The 25,992-nt window shown below is 35.0% G+C and overlaps 1 protein-coding gene across 1 annotated transcript in view; it reads right to left on the reverse strand.

Annotated features, from left to right (window-relative positions):
- LOC126820771 (G-protein coupled receptor GRL101) overlaps positions 1–16,105 on the reverse strand; it is a 186,063-nt gene extending 169,958 nt beyond the window's left edge. The window contains exon 1 of the mRNA XM_050548891.2: positions 15,850–16,105. Coding sequence (XP_050404848.2) covers positions 15,850–15,937 — 88 coding nt within the window. The 5' untranslated portion in view covers positions 15,938–16,105. The remainder of the gene's footprint in view (positions 1–15,849) is intronic.
- Positions 16,106–25,992: the final 9,887 nt, after the last annotated feature.

Consider the following 25,992-nt stretch of genomic DNA (forward strand, 5'->3'; position numbering starts at 1 on the left):
TACTCGCTTACAGTGTCTAAGCTCCCTTGTAGCTATGCAGGGACGATAACTGACATTTACACCTATAAGTTAGTAATTTATAAAATTGTTTTATCTAGAAATGTCAACGACAATCATCGTCTTCGTCTTTATCAATCGAGGAGATGTGACATAATCTTGAAATATAATATTAGTTGAACACCATCCCATCAAAGTTATTTCTGGATTAAAATAACAGCATTTGTTTAACGTTTTCAAAACAAAAAAACCAAAAAAATCCCGTCTGATCAATGACATTTAAAATACAGGCCACATAACTTATAACATATTTATATAATATTTAAAAAAAAAAACCCAACAATTATTTGAAATCTGTGTTATTAAAAGTATGTTCGTTTTTCTTGAATAAAGTAAATGTGTATCTTTACAGAAATGAGGGTTGCTTGCAATAATATCCAATATAAACGACCTTCTAAAAGTATTCAACCAAAGTAACATAATATGTATGAATTACTAATAAATAGCTTTTATATCCCTACGACGTGGTTTTGTTTATAAACAACGACAGTCAGTTGGCCGGATGACGTGATGTAAGATTTTTACAGAGTTACTACTTGGTAAGTGATCCCAAAACAGGAATTTCTTCAGTTTTCCATTCTTGGTGTTTAGCCATCACGCAATGTTTGGCACGAAATTCGACTTTAATAGAAACACGACGTAAACATTTCATTCTTGGTGGATGGAGTTATCAGACATATAAGAACGTATTTTAGTTCTAGGAAGTGGTAACAACCAGCATCCATACTTAAGAAGGCACTAGTACCACCTGGCAAGGATCACGTTTAATCGAACATTGTCGTAAGCACATAATTTTTATGTCAAATGGTCCAGAACTACCTCACTAACGACATAAAACGAAATCTTGAGACATGTGGTTATCAGATAAGACACTGTCCAAGGAAACGAAATGTGGTATGCTTGTTCTTTTGACATTACTGAGCATCGATTTAGAGATTTCATTTTTGATATCATAGCACAATTCTAAGATGTCAGCGGTGCCGTCACATTTGGTTCCTGGGCCCTGTTTCACGAAATTTTAACTAAAGATTAAATCCAAATTTTAGTAGATACTTCAATTTTGATTGGCTAAGCACTAAAATCAATCTAATATTATCCAATCAAATTACTAAAATTTGGACTTTATCTTAGTTAAAATTTCGTGAAACAGGCCCCTGGTCCATAGTACGCCTATACTTGTTAATAATATGTTAATTGAAGGCGAAACGAACTGTTCTCCAGACTATGCCTTGTGGGAACTATTTTAATATTTGATAATGGATCAAATATAAAAAAAAATCTTTAACGGCTGGCCACTTTTAATAATAGTTCATCTTCCTCCACAAACTGAGTAACCTTTACATAAATTTGTCAAATCCCGTGGGCTTGATTTTTTCTAGGTAAGCAACAATAAACCTGGTGATCCATAAATACTTAACAAATCAAAGATATGATAAAAAAAAATACAACGCAGCATTTAACCCAGTGAGTATTTTCTTTGTGATAGAGCAATCACATTATTATCTTAATGAACCTTCTGTTTCATTCACAAACAAACTGATTAAAGTGAATAATCAATTCACTCGATCGTTATTTTGTATTAAATAAACATGAATAATTAATTAACTCAATGATTATTTTTTTTATTGAATAAACATTGAATGAATCTAGAAGTAATCCCTATTTAAACGTCAGAATAAAGTTAAAACTTTTGTAGAAAAAATATATAATAATGACAGTCAACTAAAAAATGTTACGAGGGGATTTATATAAAATACACCAATTTCTGCTTAAAGTGGGCGTTATAACATAAATTTTCATGAAAACGACGTTTGTAGTATTTGATTTAAGCGAGTAGTTTAGTTTAAATTCAAGATGTTCTTGAGAGAATATGCATATCTGACTTATGATCTGGTACTCTATAGATAGATCGAGCGATGGTTTGAATTTCATTTAGTACGTAATGATGACGAAATGGTCTTTAATTAACGTCTTCTCAATTCAACACATCATTCCAGCTTTTTTCAATATTTCAATAATTCGCTTCTTTTTTCAGCAGTGGGAGAAAATCGTGAAGCCCACGGGATAAGGCAGACAACCCTTCGCCTTCTCACTTGAAAGCGTTAAATCGTAGCACGCTTATAACAATAAGAATTTAACCACACCACTGTTTACTTTGTCGCGAATTTAAACTGCCAGCAGAAATATAATATATTTTTTTATTATTTATGTTGCAAATGATATCGCATATATTATGAAATATATTTAAAAATATAATATAAATTCAAACATTATATCACAGAACAACTTAATTCAACAATGTATTTTGACCTAACGCAAACATTGTGAAGTTCTTTAAGTCTTATAGAATATATTCTACTCAAGTGGAATCCTATCTGCAGATTTACAACTAAACTAAGAGAATAATTCATATAATTGATTGCATAAATGATTGATTCTGTATAGTATTACCCTCAAAACAACAGCAATCCATTTATAAATCATCAATATATTCTACTTTGAAAAAGGAGCTTCCACTGTTTCGTAAATTGTTATGACTGTAGTTCATTTAGACGCTAGGACACCATTTTGTTCAGACGTCTTGGTGCCATTTTATTCAGACAGCTTTGACTCTTTCTTTTTTCGTTTATTTCAAAGTTGTGCTTTCTGCGCTTATGACATAATGTGCGTTTGGGTGGTAAAATCGACAAAGAATCGATATTCGACAGCTGTAGATTGTTTTAGTGTAATCCAAAGGCCAAATATACTGTCTCTTGTGTTCATCGTTTTGTTTCATTTTATATCAAAGTAATCTGGATTCTATGAATACTTAAGGACAATACCGGTGTCACGTCATTACCACATATGTGATAGAACTGGTTAAACACGTTCCAAATATAATTCTAACACAGAGATCATTGTTACGATAGATGCGTTATTAAGATTTCAAGAAAGGGATTATTAGTGAGCAGAAATTCACCCGTGTATCTGTTATCATTCGCCACTTCAGTCAGTATAGAAGGATAACTCGTCTTTTCCTTTTGCGTTCGTCGCTTCCATTTCTTGAAATCGTCATAACGCATCTATCGTAGCAATGGTCTCTGTGTTAAAATTATATCTAGAACGTGTTTAGCCAGTTATATCACATATGTGGTAATGACGTGACACCGGTTTTTGTCCTCAAGCATTCATAGAATCCAGATTACTTTGATATAAATTGAAAAAAAAAGCCATGAACACAAGAGACATTAGAGACTTTTGGTAAGCGTAAATTCCTGGTCCGTATCGCGTATCCGTATGGATTTCGTGTGTGACGTCATCAATGTGTGTGTATTTTTCATACGTGATACGAATACGACAGCACATATCGAACAGCTTTCATACGGAAAATGTCCGTATAACATTGTCGTCTTTTTACCGTCTTTTTGCTACTTTTAGACGCTGAAATGTTGTGTCATAGCGTTTTTATGAATCTATGTGTAGGCTATCCCAGAACACGAAGGTGTATATTTGATGTGATTTTAACCATGATAACGACTGGAATTTCATCATTATTTTTGGTGGGTTTTTCTCGGAATTTTCATACTTTTCCTGTTTGTCTGCATGCTGCTAAATTTAGGGAGGTGGGACCTTGCAAATCTGTAAATGATTTTGTTCTATGGTAAAGGGCTACAGACTTTCAGAAATTGCTGTCGAATCGAAGTCGAAGATTTTTAGTAAGATTCGACATTACATTTTCTTTTTTAATAGCCCAGCGACTTGTAGGCTAGGCACTTGACTAGTACTGGTGGTAATGCTGTAATAGGACTAAGCTCAGCTCAGAGACGTGAAAATCTGTCCAAACTCTAAAAATACAGTGACGCAACGTATCACGTATACGATACGGATACGTGATACGGATGTGAATATTCCGCTTGCCAAAAGTCTCTATTATTGTCCTTTAGGAAACGTGAAATGATTCAAGTAGGCTCCCTTCGATAATTTAATGTGTCGTGCCCACGGCTAGTAATGTTTCTCCTGTACGGAACACCTTATACTACTTGCCGATGGGTTGATTTTAACCGCATCGATTTAACAAATACAGCAATATTTAAAACAATCGAGGATGTTCTAATTGGCATTAATTTCTTTGTGTGACTAGGTTTGAATGATGTTTATGCTATCCTATTGACCGGTAGTTTTATAAAGGTCATAACGTAATTAATCAGTAATGGATCATTTATCACAGCTTTGTTTATTACTCACCTTTAGGTAACAACCCCCATTTATCGACAGCAAAACCATAACAATAGAATTTATTGCAACTGGAGTCAGATCAATCAGTTTTTATTAAACTAAAAATGGACTTGGATCAATTAAGTCATTTATACATAAAACGAGCAAGATTTCGTTGATAAAGAACAAACTGTTGAGTAGGACTGATCTAATGATTTTGTGACGATTACACGATTAAATTTCGACCCAGTGAGCTCGAGTCGGTATGCTTTTAATTTTAGTTCGGTTTAGATTTAAACTATCCACTCTCAGAAGGCAAATCAGTTATATCCAAGCACCGATTTAATTTACAGTTCAAAAAGGTAAAGTTCTTTGATTTGGGTAAACAATAAAAATGCCGACTGAATTAAATTTAATCTGATGATTAGCTTTGCAAATTGGGTATATGCCCACATCCGCTATTTTGCGTTCAACAAGCGACGGTTGGTTTATTCCCAAGAAGGCGCAGTTATTGACCGTAACGGATTAAACTAGGTCGTTTTCGACGACTTCGTGGGAATCTAGCTCATAGGGATTAAAATGGATTAAAATCGTAACAATGGTGTTATAGATCGTTATGATAAGAATTTACACTTTCATAATCCCCAATGTAACTAATTAACCAACATTTTAGAATCATTTTTGCCATAAGAAATGAAAACATAACTACACTATAACAAAAATTAATTTCATTTCGCCAAATAAGACACCTTGTCTAAATACTCGACTAATGTCAATTCCTCTTCCTCGTGTCTTCCTTTTAATTCCTTGGGCTGGCTTTGGATTTGAGCATATTTATATCTCTTCCTTGGTGGTTAATATTTTGTTCTTGTAAAAATGTGATCATTTCAAAACCATTCGGATGGGCTTTTCCAACTAGCTTCTTGATTCTTTCATGCCATCCTTCCAGAGTGTTGTTGGTTCAGAGTGAACATAAATTCATAAAATCTTTAACACCGTTAATTGGGTGTTAAACGAAAGCCGACAAGTCGATATCTGCGCCTTCACAGGAAGGATTAATTTTGGTCACGCTCTGTAACTGCGCCTTCGTGGGAATACACCCGACGGTTGAAAGCCGCTGAAACCCTTTTTGATTTAAGTCAAATTAAATTATTGAATTGTGAAAAATTATGAACGAAGACAGATTGTCATCCCACAAAATAAATCAACATGAAATCCTATTAAGTCAACTATTTTAGGGTTCACTCGTATTAAAGTGCTATTTTAAATCAAAGATAGGTTGTCAGTCAACGAAACATACACCGACAGCAGCTAAATCGTCCCTGCAGTCGACAAGGGTTGTCTCATAATATCTATTTTCAAGAATCTGATATCAATTTTATACAGATCAGATTATACTTTTAGTAATTTAAGCGTTCACAAGTTTCTACAAACTGAAACAAGGGTCTCAAGTTACAGAAATTGTTGAAATTGGACAGGTTTTTAGGTTTTAACTAATGTAAATATTGCATATAAATTCCATACAGATCGGATGATAACTTTTGACGTTCGGGCGCTCACAAGAACCAACAAAGTAAAACAGGGGCAATGGCTCTAGAAGTAATTAACGGAAATTGTTGAAATTCAATTGGCGTATTCGTTTCACTACGGGTTTTGCGAGGTTTAACTAATTTAAAAATTGCATAAAAATTTATTCAGACTGGATGATAACTTTTGTCGTTCGAGCGTTCACAAGGTTCAATAAGGTGAAACAAGGGTCATACCTCTAGAAGTAATTAACGGAAATTGCCAAAATTCAACAGGCTTCTTCATTTTACTAATTTAAATAATGCATATACATTTCATATAGATCGCGTGATAACTTTTGACGTTAGAGCGCTCACAGGTGCAACCAGTGAAACAAGAGCCATAATTCTAGAATAAATTAACCGAAATTGTACAAATTAAATAGGATTCTTCATCTCACTAATTAAAACAATCAGATGATAAATGTAATCTGTAGAGTGTAAAACAAGAAATGCATATAAATTTCATATAGATCGGGGGATAACTTTTGTTGTTAGAACGTTCACAAGGAGCAACCAGTGAAACATTAAATACTGTTCGTTGTGTAAACGTACAGCATAAAAGAGAAATGGTATCAGTTATTCTAGAAATGAACAGTACATATTTTCCCTGGTTATGAACATTTGAAGCACATATCTGAACATCTTTGAACCGTGCCTCCGTAAAAAGAGGATTCAACCCAACAGAAGCATTTTCATTTTTTTAAAAATCAGCTAAAATTCTAATTGCTGGTTTTACTTCTGAGCCAAGAATGTTTTGAAAAATGCCAGTTCCTCGCGAAGATTAGTCTAAACACAGATATCAAATTCTATTTTTATAGCCTAATATTATTACATGGCATAAACTACATGTAAATTAAATTATATGATTCTACCACAACGCTTTACTCCTTGTGGTATAAAATTCACAATCTGCATAGATAGAAACACGCTCCGCCGCCAAAATCTACACTCCACTCCCTTTTCTTTAATACTGGGCAAATGAGCAAACGAAATGAAATGAAATAATGTTTTATGGCACTGTCAGCACCAACCGGGATTATAGTGCGCCAAACGTATGATGGTCTTTACGAGACAAACTAAACATTTATCACAAAGATACATTTATAAACATAAAATCACAGACCAGTAAATAACAAATCCTATATGTATATAAATGATTAAAACAATTTCAAGATCTAATAATAAAAGTCAAAACATATTTAAAGGTTTAAAAAGTCTAACATTTTTCTTGGGAAAACAAATTGTGCATTGACTGGCAACGGTAGAACTGCGATCTTCACTCGATCTTGACGAATTAATATAAGCCTTTGGCTTGTTTTTGAATCCTTACCTTTTCACAGTGTATGTATGCAATATCTATCTTATCTGAATAAAATATTGTTTAAATCATCTTGACAGTGCTCACATTCCGGTTGGGGCTCTTGCTTTAGAATAGAAATATGGCTGAAGCGTACGAGAGCGACACGGAACAACTTGACTCCTTCTGGTGCTGTTGGCGCTATATGGGTCTGGCTAACATTTGGTCTGTTCCAGTCAAGTCGTAGGGTCGCCTGTCCAACCTCGTTGGTTTTCTCCGGGTCCTCCGGTTTCCTCCCACTGCTAAAGACCCCTACGCGCAAGCGAATTATTGAAATAAAATTGAACCATGTGTTAGTCCCGAAACGACCTAGTTTGTGTTGAGTGGACGTTAAACCCCATTTCTCTCTCTCTCTCTCCAGTCAAGTCTTCGAGGTCTTTTAAAGTGTCGTCATCACTCTCCCCAAGAAAGTAAATGTAAGTTTGTTTTAAATGTTTTAAATATTGGAAATCCTGACAGGCTATCTTAATTATAGTATGGTTAAACACCTTTGAAATCACTAAACGATGACTTTGCATATTTGCATACAATTTAAATGTAGTCAGTAGACAGCGTAATTTTATAGTCAGATGGGGAACAAAAATGCCAAGTTTTTTGTCGATCGTACTTTTTCAAATATATCGGGGACCAGGTCCTACTCCAAAACGTAAGAACGATATACACAAATCGAATATATATGTTTTAAATGTCCAATTAACTATCCAGTTTTAGAATGTTATATGGGAAGTATATAGCCCTATTCGATTTTTCGCAAATTCAGCTAAGCTTATATTTAATTTATAAAGAAATCATTCAGATATATTCTATGTTTATATTAAACACTGATAATTCATTGATAACAAATTGAATATTTTACAATGAAAGCATTCTATTGCATGTTTATAATACCAACTCCTATCTGCCACTCTACTGCCATAGTGCACACCTACACGTAACGATAAGAAAATGTATATATTTGGCTAAACTCAATGGCGTCTTACGAGAAGAAGAATCTTTAGGATTATTTTAACCTAGTTTCCACTAATCAGACGTAACGTGTGTCGGACTGACATGGTAGTCTTCCAGGTGGAACGAGAAACCATGGTCAAATAAACGATATTTTTGCCGAATGAATTTTAAAATCTGGGTAAAACTGTGTCCTCGCAGAAAATGTAACATGTTAGTCCCAAGATGGATGAAGTATTAAACTAACGAGATGTTAAATCAATTCCTTGTCTTTTTACTGTGTCTTCGTTGTTTTCCAGCCCTTGTCGTGTGAATCAACAAGAAACACTTTAGCAACCTATGAACATTTGCTGACTGGTGACAGACAGATTAAACAAGAAAGTTTGTTTTGGTCGATGTTCATGGTATGCTTTAACTTAATGTCTTCATCAATAAAACAATTCGTAACGTCTCTTCGCACTAGACTATCTTAAGTGTATAGCCTGTGGGTGGCTTTAAGGGTGTTAGAAGCAAATAATCAATGCTTTTGTATGTAGCGGAGAGAAGAAAAGGCTTGCGCCCGTCTGAAGTTGTAGGTCCAGCATATCGCTTTTATTAGGGACAAAGCATCGCCAATGTTAACCTTTTGTAAAACATCTGACACCATTTATTTCATGACTCGCAGTAAATCGCAGTCAGTCTTTATGATCACCCGAAGGCAATGCGAACGTCTTCTTATACACGGAGAGGGTATAGATATGAATATTCATTGTCGACCGAAATGAAATCGGGTTCTACAGCAACCGAGCTAATAGAGACGGGCATAGGCTACGCCATGTGGTGTGCTATTTGGGACATTTTGCTCGGAGAACGGCGCTATGGCCTACTCTTATTTCTTTTTTGTCTCAGCAAAACGATTGAACGCTGCATGTCAGAAACTCCGTCCTGTGCGACGCTCGAAAATCCCTTGGTACTTCCTCGCTATGCCGTGGGCTATGAGAGAAATTTTCCACTCGGGCCTACTCTTATTTCGAATTCCAACTTTCAAGAGTTTTTTGTTTACGTACACGCCAATGTTTACACGGTACCTCGGTTTTTCGTCCTACCAAAACGTCTAGACACTGTTTCTTGTACGAAACGCCGTTCTGAACCAATACTGGGAAACCACTCAGGATCCCTGGGTATTTCTCGCCCAACATCAGGATCGAACACTGGACCACTTGCTTAGTGAATCAGTGTCTGTGGCGAATCAGATGTACGGTATTGGCGCGTTGATATCTACCGATATCAGTCACCCAATAATAGGGTCTGCATAGAGTACACAACCCAACTTGGTTTACTCGATCGATTTGTTTTATTATCCAGAAAGTCATTGACATATACCTGTCTACCCTATGACTTTTAACCTTTGACCTCTAGGTATAAAACGGTAAAAATATTTATTCTTCAGATACCATCAGAATATGATCCTTGAGATATCACATATAATGACTTGATGGTGCGGGATTGGTATGTATTAAAGATAAGAATTTCCGGTTATTAGATTTAAATAATTCGGAGGTTTGTGTGAGAAACCTTTCACATAGTATATATTATGTGTCATATCAGTTCCATTTAGAAGTATTTAGAAAATTGATATATCTAACAGTTTTCGTTGTGATGATTTATCATGTAATGTTTATGGTAATTACAGATTTGAAAATATAGGTCATATCAAAATAACTTAAAGGGACAATAACACTCTTGCTGGCTTGAAAGCTCCAGAAAATAAATAATATCTCTATCTAAGTACTAGATGTTTAAGTGTCCTACCTGTTGTGTAAATTATCCATTACATCCTATTTTACTTGTCCAGAGGGTTCGAAACTATTTTTAAATCGAAGTTTCATTTGAAAAGGTTTACGTTAGACGTTTCAAACCATTATGTTGAATTTTTCAAAATTTCTAAATAAGGTGTGTTAAGATGAAATTTGTATTATCAATCAATTGAAATATTCTAAAATAGTACAATTTGTTGACCAGAATAAAGATTGGGACATATTATTCAGTTACAACAAGAGTGGTATTGAGCCTTTAAGACTTTGCAAATAGAGGGTATAACTTGTAACAGGGCTTCCGACAGCTAAAGTAGTTCGTGGCGGATTTCGGATCGGGATATTGCAGGTGCAGTGGCAAACTGCGGGTAGCGAGAAGGTTCTTTAGGGAGCCATATGTCCCAAAATGGTCAGTTGATTAAAAGAGGAGTGGCGTGATTGTAATAATAGTGCTAGTGTCTACGGACCTGCTTCTAACGTGATTTCAATACTATTTTGAAATTGAAAAAAAAAATGTAATTACCGTAAACAGGACATCAAATGAACTCTAGATTACTTTGCGGCGTAGACACAAACAAAATTTATAAAGACAACTTGGGTGATTCTGAAATTCAAATTTCTCCCTGTTTAGAAACTATGCGTATTAAAGGGATGTGGTTTAACGTTTCGTTAGTATTTTAAGACTAACATGCTTGCGTGTGCCCACTCTTCTCCAAATTAAAACCAACAAGGGATATTTTATGTACACTACAAATGTATACATGTGACGTCGCTTTTTTGTCCCAGCAACACAGAAACCACCCCTGACAAGAGTCTTTCATAATTCCTGAATCTATTAATCCGCCTGATGGTTTTGGATTCTTCCGATTCAAAGTATCGACCATTCACAAGCCAACAACAGGGCATTTTAATCTTGATTTGTTAAAAGCTTTAATTTCCGACTTTAAACATTAAAATGAAGAAAGAGAATCTAAATTGTGATTACTGGCAACCAAACACCCCCTAATAATAACTCTGCCACGTGCTCTCCTCTACCTGAATTGAACGCAAACTGTAATCTAAAACGTTTTAATTAGTTTCAATAATCTACCTGTATTTCTCTCACATAACTCACACCAGGATAAAGACCACATAACAGTATAATATAATTACTTTATAACCGACATCCGTGATGCGTCCAAATGGTTAATAAAACAGATTGCGAGAGAGAGAGAGAGAGAGAGAGAGAGAGAGAGGCGCAAAGTAGGGCATTTCGGGACCCACGCATGGTTCAATTTTATTTCAATAATTCGCTTCCGCGTAGGGGTCTTTAGCAGTAGGAGGAAACAGGAGGACCCGGAGAAAACCTACGAGGTTGGACAGGCGACCCTACTCCTTCTCACGTACAAACGGGGAATCGAAACCACGCAACTTGACTCAATGACAGACCTTACGATTCCAGGCGCACGCGTTAAACAATAGCCCCCCCCCCCGCGCGTTCTTTATAATGAGAGTCGTTATAAGGAGCGTTTGGTAAGTAACAGGGGACACAGCATTTCCATGTGTTGTTTTCTTTTCAAAGTTAGTGGATGCTGCTCTCTTTTTTTCGGTCTGTATTATTCAGGTTGTGAAACGTGGATGCAACGTCCGTTATTTATACAAATTTAGCCACATTTAAAAAACGGATACATTATTCAATAATGGATATATCTTATTTTCGTAGTCACAATTTATATGTTATATTCTCCAGGTGAAAAAAGAGCAGGAGAAAATATTGGGGGTAATGTGGGTCCAGTCCTTCGGGTTTCATAAAAAAAAAACCACGAGGTCTAATTTTATCGGGAAGCAAAGTCTACGCCTACTTTTCATCATGGGTTCTTTTTCATGGACACCACCTTGAACACGACTTGACCTTGCTTTTCTTTTTCCAGCCGAACATTTTATTTTCAGCCCATAGTTGCGTCCCATGACAAGCGGGAACCGGACACCATAGTTTTAATAACAACACAAAACAAATAATGTGAAACTCAAAACAAATTTAACGGCAAGTGAGATAATTTACAGTTATATCAATGTGTATTGTGTAATATAAAGACTGCTGTCAGTGTGTAATTAAAGCACACGCGAGTATTTACAAAAATACCTCCAGGAAACATGGGCTGGCTTGTTCGAAAAAGATAGCAAAATTAGTATTACTTATTTTATCTAAGACACATAAAAATGACGGCGTGACAGCAATAGTAGCTTAACCGATGTAAACTTTAAAGGAGCTAAATCGCTAATATTTGGGACCTAGAAATTGACCCAAATGGATCGCAACGCATATAATAATGTAATCTGATTGTATATAAACAGATTTACATTCAATTGTTTCCGTTTTGACTCTAATTTCAAATCAGCTATGTCCCGCGAAATACGGCATGAGTCCATAATGTATGCCTGTGTGATATTAATGCTCATATTGAGAATTACTACATTAAATATACGACTCATTACATTAATGACAAACAGTGCATCAGAATACCAAGCGCCCAACAGTTAAGTTTGGACTGTGTATCCCTGTGCAAATGGCTGTGAATAATATTCATGGTACAAATCGGAAGAACGACGAAACCAATGACTTCCGAATAAGATTTTCAATTATTGATGGTGGATGCTATGAGATTTTATAATTTAAACCAACTGCACCACCATTACGTAATGAATCTAATGCAGTTATTCTCAATATTAATATTATTAATATCATATAGGCATACATACTTTTATGATTTTGATTGTTTTAAAACACACGTGCATTCGACAAACCTTCGACTGGGGTAGGCGGCTTAATGATCTTTTGGTGTTACTATAGATTCAGTGGTTCTCAACCTGTTTCTGCAAACGGCTTGTAACAAATGAAACATTAGCGGCACACCTGGCTAAATATATATGAAAAATATTTGAATTTTGTAAAATAAAAACATAGCAAGTCATAGACGGCATACAACCGTAGACACAGACTAGTCATAGACATATAGAATGACTCAAACTTAATATTGAAAAACACAGCTATGAACTTACTTTATTTCAATGTTTCGAATTTCATCAGTCAAATAGTTGGCTTCTTTAGTGAGAAATTTTCTTAGTGCGCCGTTCAAAATTTCGCGGCACACTTAGGAAGATCTCTCGACACACCCGTGTGCCGCGGCACACTGGTTGAGAATCACTGCATAGATGATATGCAGAAACTAAAAACTCATGAGATAAAAAATATATTATAAGTACACACAATCATTTAGATTTTGAGAAAACGTTAAATAGAGACAGTCGAAACCTACGTGGGGCACCATTGAATTATTATTATTAAAACGAAAGCCACCGGCATGTATCTTCTTGAGTTGTAATAATAACGAACTTTTTGTACAAGGAAGGAACTGGGCTCCTAGCGCTATTCATCTTGCTGTTGTTCTTGATTTTCTTCTTCTTGGGATGACGATTTTCAAAAAAAAAAAATAATTAAAAAAATAAAGGCTGCACCATTTCATGTACGATCGACATGAAACTGGGCATGATTGTTCCTTCGATTTTGATATGACGTCACAATTCCCAGAGGCGACGATGAGGTCATGCTCGTTTACGGGGCAGGATCCCAGGATTCTCGACTATTATGCACTAGAACATAATTTTCTGGTATCAGTCATTCATGTAGAATAATACTTCTAACCTCGCTGAATTAATATAATTATTGGCAAGATGACATATGAAATTTGCCGTATAGCCTATGTAGGCCTATTATGAATAAACAGGAAAATGGCGAAATTTGAGAGACAAAATTAATGTTGGTGCTGTTTGGGTTTTTTCTAGCTGTTCGGTGTTTATTTCAAAAAGAACTTATTTCATATCATTTCATTAAAACATCTCAATTGTGATTGAGAGAAAATCGAAATTAAAGGCAATTACCCCTTTCCAGATCTTGATCGGTTCATAACAAAATAATTTTGGATTTGAAATGATTTGCCCATCCGTATACATAAAATATAAACTACCCCGTCTCTTGCCATTTCACAGACAACGGTAGTTATCAGATGTTATTAGCAGACCGACGTGATTAACACCTCTGTAATAGCGTGATTACTATTGAAACATTTTCTCAAAATAATATACTTATTTGTTCTTTATCAAATTCCCTAAATGTGGAGAGGAAATTTATACAGAAAGCCCACCGGACACTAATACAAGAAGATCAGTACGATGATCTTCTGTAATTAGGAGAATCTACGGTTATTTTGAATATTATACATGTAGTATTAAAAATGTGATAATGCCGCGCTAATGTAAATTATTACTGTGAAATAAAATATCGAGGTCTTTTTTTTTCTTCTTCCTTTTTTTATTAATAACATAAAATGTAATCCTCTGTACCGATGATATTAAAAATGTTTGCAATCTTTGTTCTAATTAAAGAGAAACTGTAATCAGTTCACCATGGATTATAAATTGCAATTTCGTTCGTAATCTATCTAAATCATACGATAGCTATTTATTAAATTCTATATTTAAATCCAAATATTAAAGGTTACCTTCGTACATCAACACAAAAGATCTATCTACGATTTGTAATCCATGTGGCGTAGTCTGCAGTCATGGTATGCAGGATATAGAAATCTGATGTCGCGTAACTTTGTTGTATTTTGTATTATTGTAAAACCCTACATGTATTCGGGGGGGGGGGGATAAAAATCTGGACCACTTTTTATTTCACTGCTTCTTAAACAAATTTTATACTGTTATAAGAATATGTTGTCTTTATACATAATATCATAATAACAATTTTTATACTACAATACAAAATGTATAACAATTTAACATGGTTAATGAGAATAGCGGGTGCCACGGTGTATAAGTGGGTAAGACGCTTGCTCGCTAGCCTGGAGGTCGAGTATTCGATCCCTGCATTGACCTAGAAAGTTCATCGGGATTTTCCTACGTGATTTCCCCTTGTCAGTGGTGCAGGACAAGGACAGCTGTCCAGTTGTTCGGGTGGGACGAAAAATCGAGGTCCCGTGTATACATTGACATGCACGTAAAAGATCCCTGTCAAAATTTTTCTCTAAGCACACTGTATGGCGTATGTCGGTCGGAGCAGAACAATAGGGCGTTAAACCACATTTCATTTCATTTAACAGCAATTTAAATGGTTAATAACAATTCCATATGGTCCATAACGATTTCACATGGTTAATAACAACTTCGCGTGGTTAATAAAAATTTGACATGATTAATAATTTAAAATGGTTAATAACAATTTCATACAGTTAACAAAAATTTCCATCATTAGCCCAGTCGGAAAAGAACAGTAGGACGTTTAACCACATTTCATTTAAAAAGAATTTCAAACAGTTGACAGCAATTTAAATGGTTAATAACAATCCCATATGGTTCATAACAATTTCACATGGTTAATAACAATTTCACATGGTTAATAACAACTTCACGTGCTTAATAAGAATTTGACCTGATTAATGATTTAAAATGGTTAATAACAATTTCATAAGTTAACAATTCACACGGTAAATAACAATGGTTATTAACAATTTCAAATGGTTAATAACAATTTTATACGGTTAATAGCACATGGTTAATAACAATTCCAATGGTTTAATAACAATTTCAAAGGGTGATATAATCAAAAATACACGCTAAGGAAACCAACTTTACTATTATACACTTTTTAACTTAATTGTATGTATCTTTACATAAGCTTTGCGGAACTGGTCCCTAGTAATAAACAATGCAATATAATACAATGAATTGTCAATTAGTAGTTCGAAGAAAACACACCATTAAAGAGGTATTATAACCCTTATCAAGGAAATAAATCTAACTAAGTCAAATCATGTTAAATCGTTGAAGTATTTTGTGTATTTGGATATAAATTATTACACACCTGTAATTAAAAGATTAGAGAGGGTCTTACCTGTTGCTTTCCCGGTTCCCGATAAACTTCCAAGAATCCACAGGACGAATAATACACATTTCCAATATGATTTATAATCTCTGCACATTGTTATTGAAATAGTTTCTCTTCCCTTTAATAAAATGTTGCTATCCTTTTATGACCTTTTCAGAATCTTTATTTCGACGTTTTAAAAAATTATAAATATCAAGTAGAACTATCTCGACTTGAATTCTTGGGTATTTTACACACCTTTAAGAGACGCCAATACCGGAATAAACAGTAGTATTATTCGTATTGAATACCCGCTACTGTAAAATAACAGCGCGAGACTTGACGTACACGATATAGTACTCTATGAAGCGCGCGCCACTCATTCGCCACGCGCTGCCGTCAAATATTTCTTAGATTTCCACGTGTGTGCTGAAAGCGCCGCCTGGAATATCTTTCACGCTTCTTAGAATGCCAACATGCAATGGTTTTGTAATAAAGATGGTTAACCGGTATTAGAGTGTGAGTATGACAATAAGTTTGGGAAATAACAGACATTTGTCGAGTAATTGTTTTACTCTTGTAACGAACTTCACAATGAAAGACAGACAGAACAAAAGAAATATCAACAATGCAGGGTGGGGGTACGGTTAGATGCATGTTCTCATTGTGACTAAAACATTTCCAGCTCCGCCTGGAAGTAAAATAAAGGAGTAGAAGCTATGGTTAGAATTTGGATGTCCTTTGAAGACTTTCTATTCCAAATTTTGGACATATGATACCACTTCTCACAAAAAATACTGTTTACCTACTGAACATATGATACCACTGATAACAATAAAATATTATTTATCTACTGGAATGTAGCATAACACTTCTAACAATGGATGTCGTGTACGAAGCAGGATAATCTTTTGATACCATTGAATCAGAAAAAATACGCAACTGAGTTAAAGAGTTGAATTACTGTGATGTTTTAACCACACCGGGGCACCATATCACTAAACCTTAATGTTAATAGTGCTAATAGCTTATTAAATATCTTGTTCAATTTATAATGTTCTACTATATCAAACGATATTAGACACGACAACATGTATAAACTGTTCAACAAGTGTACTTTAAAACATTATTAGACATCAATATTATCACCAAGTCGTTCGTTATTAAATCATAAGCGTTGTTAATGTTCTCAATATACATGAATGAAGTCCATATACAATCAAAAATACTCTTATCAAAGATTCCCTCTTGCCCAAAAATTATTCAGAATGATTAATTCTGACATCATTTAAAATGCACGTTTTCGTTAAATAATAATTTTGCTGTTTTGTTTTTTTTGGGGGGAGGGGGGTGGGGTTTTTTTTACGAGATAGAACAGTGATTCTCAACCAGTTTTTCATATATATACTTAGCCAGGTGTGCCGCCATTTTTTCATGTGTTCCAAGGTGTGTCCAGGGCCGTAACTAGTTCAGAGCAACGAGGGGGGGCGGTAAAATTGACGGAATTGTATTTATGGTCGACAATTTTTCCACAGGAGGGGGGGGGGGGAGCTTTTTGCGCTGGGGGGGGGGGGGGGGGGGCTGGGTGTGCCGTTGGCAACACAAGGTTGAGAACCACTGAGATAGAACATACCCCGTCAAGATGCATTATGTAAGATTTAGATAAAGGGCTGGTCGTTGAAAATTTCATTCGTACTTCATTCTGAGAGAAGCTATCGGTGTTTATTATCGTAGCAACGGTACTTGACAATCGGGACTAAGTCACTATTATCCATTTTTAAATCAAATTAATAAATGGCGATCGTGTTTCAATCCATTTAATTCAAGGCCATCCGATGGCCTCGAGAGTTGTTTATAGGCTTGTCAAGTGAATACATGTCTAAATAATAACCAATGAAGCCAAGCTCTTACATAATGCATCTTTAATGACATAATAACACTCTTTGCTTCAAAATGGTACGCTTGTTTTCGTTTTTAAGATATTTGCGATCGGTGACATACGTGAACAGCCCAAATTGAATGGCAGTCTTTGGCGCCTGCTTAATCCAGTCAACAAGATTACTTTAATCGCTCGTGGATCATCTATTTTAATTACTTCCGCATTGACTTGTGGGATGTGTTTTGCTGTATAATTTCTTCACCAAGCCTTCTAAATACAAATGGTGCCCTAGACCACAGGGAACTCGATGTTGGGAGCTAATTTGAAAATGTTCATGGAGTTTTAAATATTGGATATCAAGAGCCCATATTTCACGGTAAGATAACAACATCAATATTCATTGAAATGGACCAATATTAAGGGCAAGTTAGCGTGACACCATATTGATGCAAACTAGTCTCGACACCAGCAAGACTGGACATATTAGTTTCCAATACAGAATAGTGGCCAGTGGATACGAAAGTCCAAATTAAACTATATTACTCATAATACACTATTTTACTGTCAATAACTCTTTAAATCGTACAATCACGTGTTAGCATGTAAACGAAAATTTCAATTTCATCACTTTCTTGTACAATCGCTGTTGCACCTACAGATAAAACAATAAAAGTTTAGGACAGCTATTATCTCTCAATAGATAGTCTGATCTATGCAGTACATGATTTGATTTCATGTTAACATGTCGTGTGAGATTTCCGCGTCCTTGCTAGCGCGTGGTTGGGGTTCGCCATTTTCTTCTACCTTGAAAATGGCCATTCATAATAATCGTTAAACTGACAACGTTTACTAGAACATTATATCGATATGTAAAGGTTTCATTTACATCACCTTACACACAATTATGTCGGTTTCCGTTTAATAAAACACTCCACCGTTTTATAAACGTAAACACTTCTTTCTCCAAGGAAGCTTCCTCCCAAAATTTCAAACGTTCTAGACCTCACGTTTACACCAATGAGCAAGTTTCTAAATATTTAATTTCAAAAACTAAGATGAATTCAAATCAGAATACAAATGAAGTGTCATTTACGTGATTTGATAACATTAAAAAAATAAATCATTCATGAACTTATTGTCGTAATCAGCACTTCCGGTGATTATCAAAAGGTATATAAAGATGCAGTATATACTTTTTGACTTATACTATGACAAATTATTATCGATAAATCAGGTGGTATATCATATTATAAACCATTGACCTCATCTACAAGAACTGTCACTTCTTTTAATATTACATAATTAATATAATATTTTACCGTAAAACTTAGAAAATATGCCCTATGTTCAATTATCAGATATCTGTATGCTTTCAGACAGGAAATTTCGAAGGATGAATTATTAAGAAGTTATAAAAATGTTAATAATGTGTATTCAATGCAACAATAGCTTAACACAAAAGCTGTTTCGATGAAGTTTTGATACCACATTTACTACTTTCAATATAGGCCCTAAATATTTAATCCAGATGATGTATGGTACTCCATACAAAAAGCCTAAAAGTAGTCCCTTGCAAAAAATCGTTTGATTATATGAACTTGGTGTGCTAAAACAAAGACAGTTTTCAAAATTTGAAGTCTTGTTGGTTGTAGTGTATATATTCAGGCATCTTTGTGAGACTTTGTGATTTCCCATGTTGAGTTGTTTACTCTGTAGTTGCGCAGTGCTGAATGGTATATTTGCTATATCACATTTTCGAAAGTTACAAATTCTAGAGTCATGATTTTTCATTCTCATTCACTTTTTTATTGTTCGGTATCATCTCAAGCACATTTAGATTGCAAAATACAGGCAATAAAGCTGTTGTGAATATCTTTTTTGAAGACCCCCATTTCAGGTGCTGTGACGATTTTTGTCACTTTACCTTGCCCTTAAAGTTTAATTGGTGATGATAGACTTCCTGATTTAAAGTGTTCGACCGATAAGACTATCCCCCACTCAAGCCCAACCACAGGAAATCGGCACCAATGTGGCGCGGCAAGATTCAAACAACATTTTGTTTCCATGATTCGCCATTCCATGATTTGTTTTTCTCTCTTCTGTTTTTCAGACATTTACGGTTTCGCTCTGTTTCATCCAGTTAAAAGTTTTTACACAGTTTAATTATCGACTGCTGCTTGCCTTCATCGTTACCTAGTTTATTTTTTTAATGTTAACGCCGGCAATTTTAATTTGGTTAAATTGTTCTCGGAAATAGAAAAAGCCTTTAGGTGAATTTAATTAAATTTAATTCAGTTAATATGGCATGTTATTACGTTTACAACCAAACGTAAACAAAAGATGTTTATTTTAAAATCATAATGAAAACCAAACGTACTCAGGCAGTAGAATCTGCGATTTATCGTGACTGTGCAGTTACATCGTTCACATGTTATTATATGTAAAGTTTGAGACAAATCAGTTGGTCAGCGAGGAGATATAGACGTTGTAACTTTCAAATTACCACTATCATGCGTATTTAATTCTGCCTCCAAGGAAATTAACCGAGGATATTGCAAATAGGTCAGCGTTTGGATTTTTTAATAATTAGGTGAATCTATGGTTATTTTGAATGTGATATTACAGAAAAATAAATACAGTTATTTTCTTGGTGAGAGCTGCAATTCCTCTTCAAAGTGGATTTCTACTGATAAACATAACCGGACAAATGCTCACATTTTGGGTTGAGTACGACGAGATCAAAATTTCCGAAGGACGGCCGAGAGATTCTAAGTCATAAGAGCATTCTCCGGGTCCTCATTCGTTACGCAATCGAGGCCCCATTTGCTGTCGCATTCGATAGGGCCCCTTTTACACAGAAAAAGGGCTCTGTGTGTAATTGCTATGTTTATATTGCCACTAGTTCGTCGGGAAATGTGACGTCATTTAATCATACATTAGTGTCTTTAAAACGGACTAGCGGGTATTCGTATTCGTACATTGATTGAAGTTTAAAACTAAGTTCTAATACAGAACAAAATATGTAATGTTCAATATATCACATTTACTCACCCAGAATACACCTCAGAATACACCAAATCTAATCTATTTTTCAAAATGTTCTTGATTCTTCGCGCCACACTAGACCCTACTCAAATTACATAAACATTATGTCAAACCTACAATTGATTATTGTTATTTATTACATTCTGCCTGACCTTACTACAAGTGAGCATATAATCCTCCTACCTGACAACATGGGCACGGGCCATCTCTTTTAAATCACACCGCTATGCTGTCGCTAGGTCATTTATTTATCACGCGTTAGCTTCAGATCAAAATAAAATGAAATGGGGTTTAACGTCCTACATTCTGCACATGAAATGGGTCCTTTTATGTGCACGCCAATGAGTACACGTGACCTCGGTTATTTTGTCCCATCCGAACGACTATACGTTGCTAGGTTCTTGGTCCTTATAGAGTACTGACACGGAGGACCACGCCGGAAAATATGATGAACTTTTTCGGCCAAAATGAGGATCAAACAAGGGACTTCCAGTTAGCGAGCCAACGTCTTAATACTTTACAACTGACACCATTTTGATATTCGTACACAATTCAATGTGGGCGTACTATGCTGTCAACCTGTCCGCCCGTTCGTCATTGCCTACGATTTTAAATCATTGATGCCATGATGCACCCCCCCCCTTCAAACAAAGAAAGTGAACGCAATGTAGGCATGAGAAGACGAACCCTATAAATATTCAGCGTCCGACAACCTTCCGTTTCATAGTTACGCCCTTTTATAAAAACTTTCTAAAAATGATAGCGGCTACAATCAACGGATTTGTTTCACATTTGGTGTGTATTCCAGGGGTAATCAGAGGACGAACCCTTTGTTTGATATTTAGTGTTCCACGTCCTTCCATTCCTTGGGTAGGTCCCCTTTTCCGAAAAAGATAGAGGTTATCCATGTCTTAAGATATCCTCTAGAATTTTCTTTTCGGCTAAAAAGAATTAATTATTCGTCTGATAACGTATTACTAGCCATTTTGTTTTTGCTTTCAATTCAATTTAACCTATATTTACTCCAAAATTTAGACAGTATAAACCATGCATTCACGTGATTAATTCGGTAATTTTCTTTATTTGGCGGAAACTATCGAGCAATTATCCAATCATTGTTGACTTTTAATGGGAGGCAGACGTGTCAACTAGCCTGGGGTTTTTTTCGTGAAACTCACGGAATCACGACCTTTCTCCCGATCTCCCGCACCGTATGAAATTTCTCACGGAAAATGGTCATGCCAATGCTATTTTTACTTTCACAAAGGGTGGTAACTCCCTTACTTCCGTTTCATAAATCGACCTCATGATTGGCTGAATTTGACCGGAAACTTCTAATTCCGGTAATACGCTTGTAATGGTAGCAGAGTACATGAGCGTACCTGATAAAATAGAGACCTGAACAAGGTTCTTTCGATTACTGTCATTTTGCCCCATGGCTAGTAAACGTCTATCTATGCGATTTTGACAATTCTCTTGCGAAGAGAAAACATTTCACTCCAGGTGACTTTAGCGTAAAATCGGAAGCCATTGACTGAAATTTAGCCGACTTTCAATCTGCGATTTGGGATTACTTTTTCATTTAGATGTATTACTAGCGATTGTATTGTAATACTTTGATATCGATCTCAATATCTGCAAATAATCTGACTCAAACATATCGAAATATAAGCGCAATTACCGTTTACGTACGGGAGACACTTGCGGGAAAATACCGCTCTGACGTCACGTTTCCGGTAATTTCCATTCACGCGATTACAGCCATAGAGAACGGGATTTATCGGTTTTGCAGACTGAAATTTGCTCATTTCGACTAAATAAAGACTGCTTTTTATCTGATATCATCAAGATTATAAATATTTTATATATTATCATTTAAATTATTACGATTTTTATACGTTTTAGCTGGCTAATATTCGCGAATTTCAGTTTTAAAATTGGTGCTAGCGATTCTATACCGCTTATTTTATGAATATTATATGTATGATGTCCCTAAGATGTGACTGAAAAACACTTTTTGAAGTACGGTATTAAAATTATGTATATTTTCACAAATTTCCATTTGTTCATTGTTATACACAGCAAAAACGAGTGCACAGTGTAAAAAGTGCTAAAGACTTTTAGTATTAGCCTATGATCAATAAAACTGAAGTTGTTTGATGAAATCAAAATCTCCTGGATTCTTATGTTTTTTTCATTGCTGGTCTTCTGTTTTTTCTTTCCTTCGCGGTTGACACGTCTGATGAAAGAGTCCATTTAATTTAAAGGTGATTAAATCTATGACGTATAATTATGTCGGATATAAACCTTCTCTCCCTCGGGTTTGTTAATATCCTATACGAAAAGGCTACGAACAGTACCCAAAGTAACAATTCGAGGTACTAGGATTACCTCTGCGCTTAATAAGATAAACCTTGCGTGATGTCCATAAGTACAGTAATAATCTATAGGTAGTATAGTTTATCTAATTATTTTGCAAAAAAGTTACTTTACGTTCATTGAGATTCAATTTTACACTAGGGTTTATACGTTTAAAATATAGCGATTTCTTCATGAGTTTATTGTAACATTTACTTTCAGAAACTTAGGCACTGAAGCGATAAGGTGCAATTACAGGTCATAATTTATGATTTATTCATAATATATGAAGTATGACGTTTATATTTTTTACCTTTTTTCGTTCATTGATTTTACACTAGCCTTTACTCGTTTAAAATATAGCGACCTTCCCAGTGAGTTTATTGCAACATTTACTTTCAGAAACTTAGGCACTGAAGCGATAAGGTGCAATTAGTAGTTATAATTTATAATTTCATCATAATATATGAATTATGACATTTATATTTTCCTTTGGTGGAGGGGGGGGGTGAAATGGTGGTTCGGCGTCTACCTTTTTGCACCAACCGGGAATTAGCAACGTTGCTGAAGAACACTAAGACGTTAAACTCCATTTCATTTCATATTGTTCAAACATATAAAGACGGGAAAGAAATTGCAAGATTTATATAATTGGATTGTTGTAATAAACTGTATCTCTAATCTAAGAAGAACAATAACATGGATTATCTCCCTTTAATAACGGCATCCGTTTACATCAATCATGTATTTTATATTCTCTATCGACGTTGATTTACTATATTAACACCACAAAGATGGGTGGACGTACATATTACCATTATTTCTACGTAACTTTCAAATGACAAGGGTGGTGTATGAAGGGTCTGCGTTTTTAGCTCTCTAACGTTATAGACACATACAATGTAAGATCAACATCTCAATAGTCAACGATGAACATTTTTACCTCTTCTCTCTTCTTGTTCGTTTGTGAGTTGAAGCAGTTATTCATGGCCGTAAATTCGGTGGAAATCGCGTGTCATGGCTCTAGACGGAATCGAACTTGTCATAGTTTCATTTAAACTTCACTATTGTGAATACTGGACCATCGATATAATAGGTAATAGGGCACTCTCTATAGATGGAGCTAATCCAGGGCTGATGTAAATGAGATGGACAAGGCCAAATTAAAAGTTCTAGAGGTCAGATGAAAACGAATTTGCACTGTGTAAGCATAATTACAAACTTGCCCTTATAATTCTTCCACATAAAATATAATTTATTTAATACTGTTCCATACCTCATTTCCTTTGAAAATCGTTTTGATTTTTTAAAATATGAAATTGTTATTTTTGGTTGTTACCTCTAAGCCAAGTAAAGCAACTACAAGTCTTTAATGAATTTACTAGGCTGTTTAGATGTCTTGTTACTCGACAATACCTCTAGTACGAGACTATTAGGCAAGTTTTATTGGTCCCAATCTACCCCCTAGGCTAATTATATCGGTTGTCAATTTACTTCGAGCACCACCATATCAATTCTATTTAACAACGTTACAGATTTCTCTATATGAAGACAATTTGTAATATTATAGACGGGGCTACACTGTTTAATGACTTTCTGAAAAAGCTTGAATTGCGTTAGCTTCTATGATTTGCAATGCAAATTTGAAATGATATTCAATTGTCGATTTTTAAAGTTACTTTCCATTTATCGCAGTTCTGAGTTGGGATTATTGAACCCATATTGTCCAAACAAAACTACCATCGTCATTTTGGAACTAAAACATGATATATTTTTATTTATTTAGTCGCTAGAAGATACACTACTAGATAAGACGTACGGACTTACTATTTGTGACATATTTAATAACAGGTCTTATGATCTACAGCAGGTCCTTTAAATACATGTATCGATATTCCGGAATAACATGTTCAGAAGATCGATTACTTTTGAAAGGCGCAACAAACCAGATCGCTTGCACAATATCATATGTACGTTTGTTGTTTGTGATGTATGTATACTGTATCTTGTCCGTAGATTTGTCTTGTGTAATTGTTTGTGTGTGGTGCAGTCCACCTGCACTTACTATTAAAATTCAAAAATATCTTATATTTTAGTGTAAAAAATTTTTTTGTTATTTTATGTAACTAAGTGCACGTGTGTGTAAAAAAAAACGCCGTGAAGGATGTGCTTGATTTGAAGAAAAGGTTTCAAAATTTTATTGTTTTAGTTATCTATGACAAAGAAAGATAACAGTGAAATATCAGTAGAATGTCAACTATAAACTATCATAATTTAAATTAGAATCAATCTACTTTGAATCAGTCTAAAGTTATTTTTGAATAAAATTACCTTGATTTAACCATAATTCTGACATCTTTGAATCCCGATGCGGACTAGGACCAGTTGTTTTCAAAAATTTAACGCAAAACGGGGGGTCTCGTGTACAAATTGGTAGTTCCTGTAAATGATTCTCTGACAAACGGAATTCGAAGTGGAAGTGGAAATGCCGTTATATAGTTCAAATTCTCACTGACCCAGACGTAAATAGACATGATAATTATGGTCACATAATAATATGTACCTATGTACCAATGTACCTATGGATGACTGCATTACACGCGAAACAGAACTGACAAGACAAACCCGCGGACAAGACAAACTGCACAGACATCGCAACTTAATATCAAATCAAGTGAATGGATCTGGGCGCCAGTGGTAAGCGTAATGATACAGGATTCACTCAAAATAAAAAAGAAATTATTGATAAGAAATGTAAGTATAAACAAGATGTTAAACACTATTTCATTCCTAATACCCTTGTTTATTTGTGTCATAATGTAATATTGTAATGTAAGAATACAATTTAAGAAGTGTTGTGCCATGTTTAATTTATAGTTGCTGTCACT

The sequence above is a fragment of the Patella vulgata genome, chromosome 1, assembly GCF_932274485.2.
Source record: "Patella vulgata chromosome 1, xgPatVulg1.2, whole genome shotgun sequence".
Classification (NCBI taxonomy): Eukaryota; Metazoa; Mollusca; class Gastropoda; family Patellidae; genus Patella; species Patella vulgata.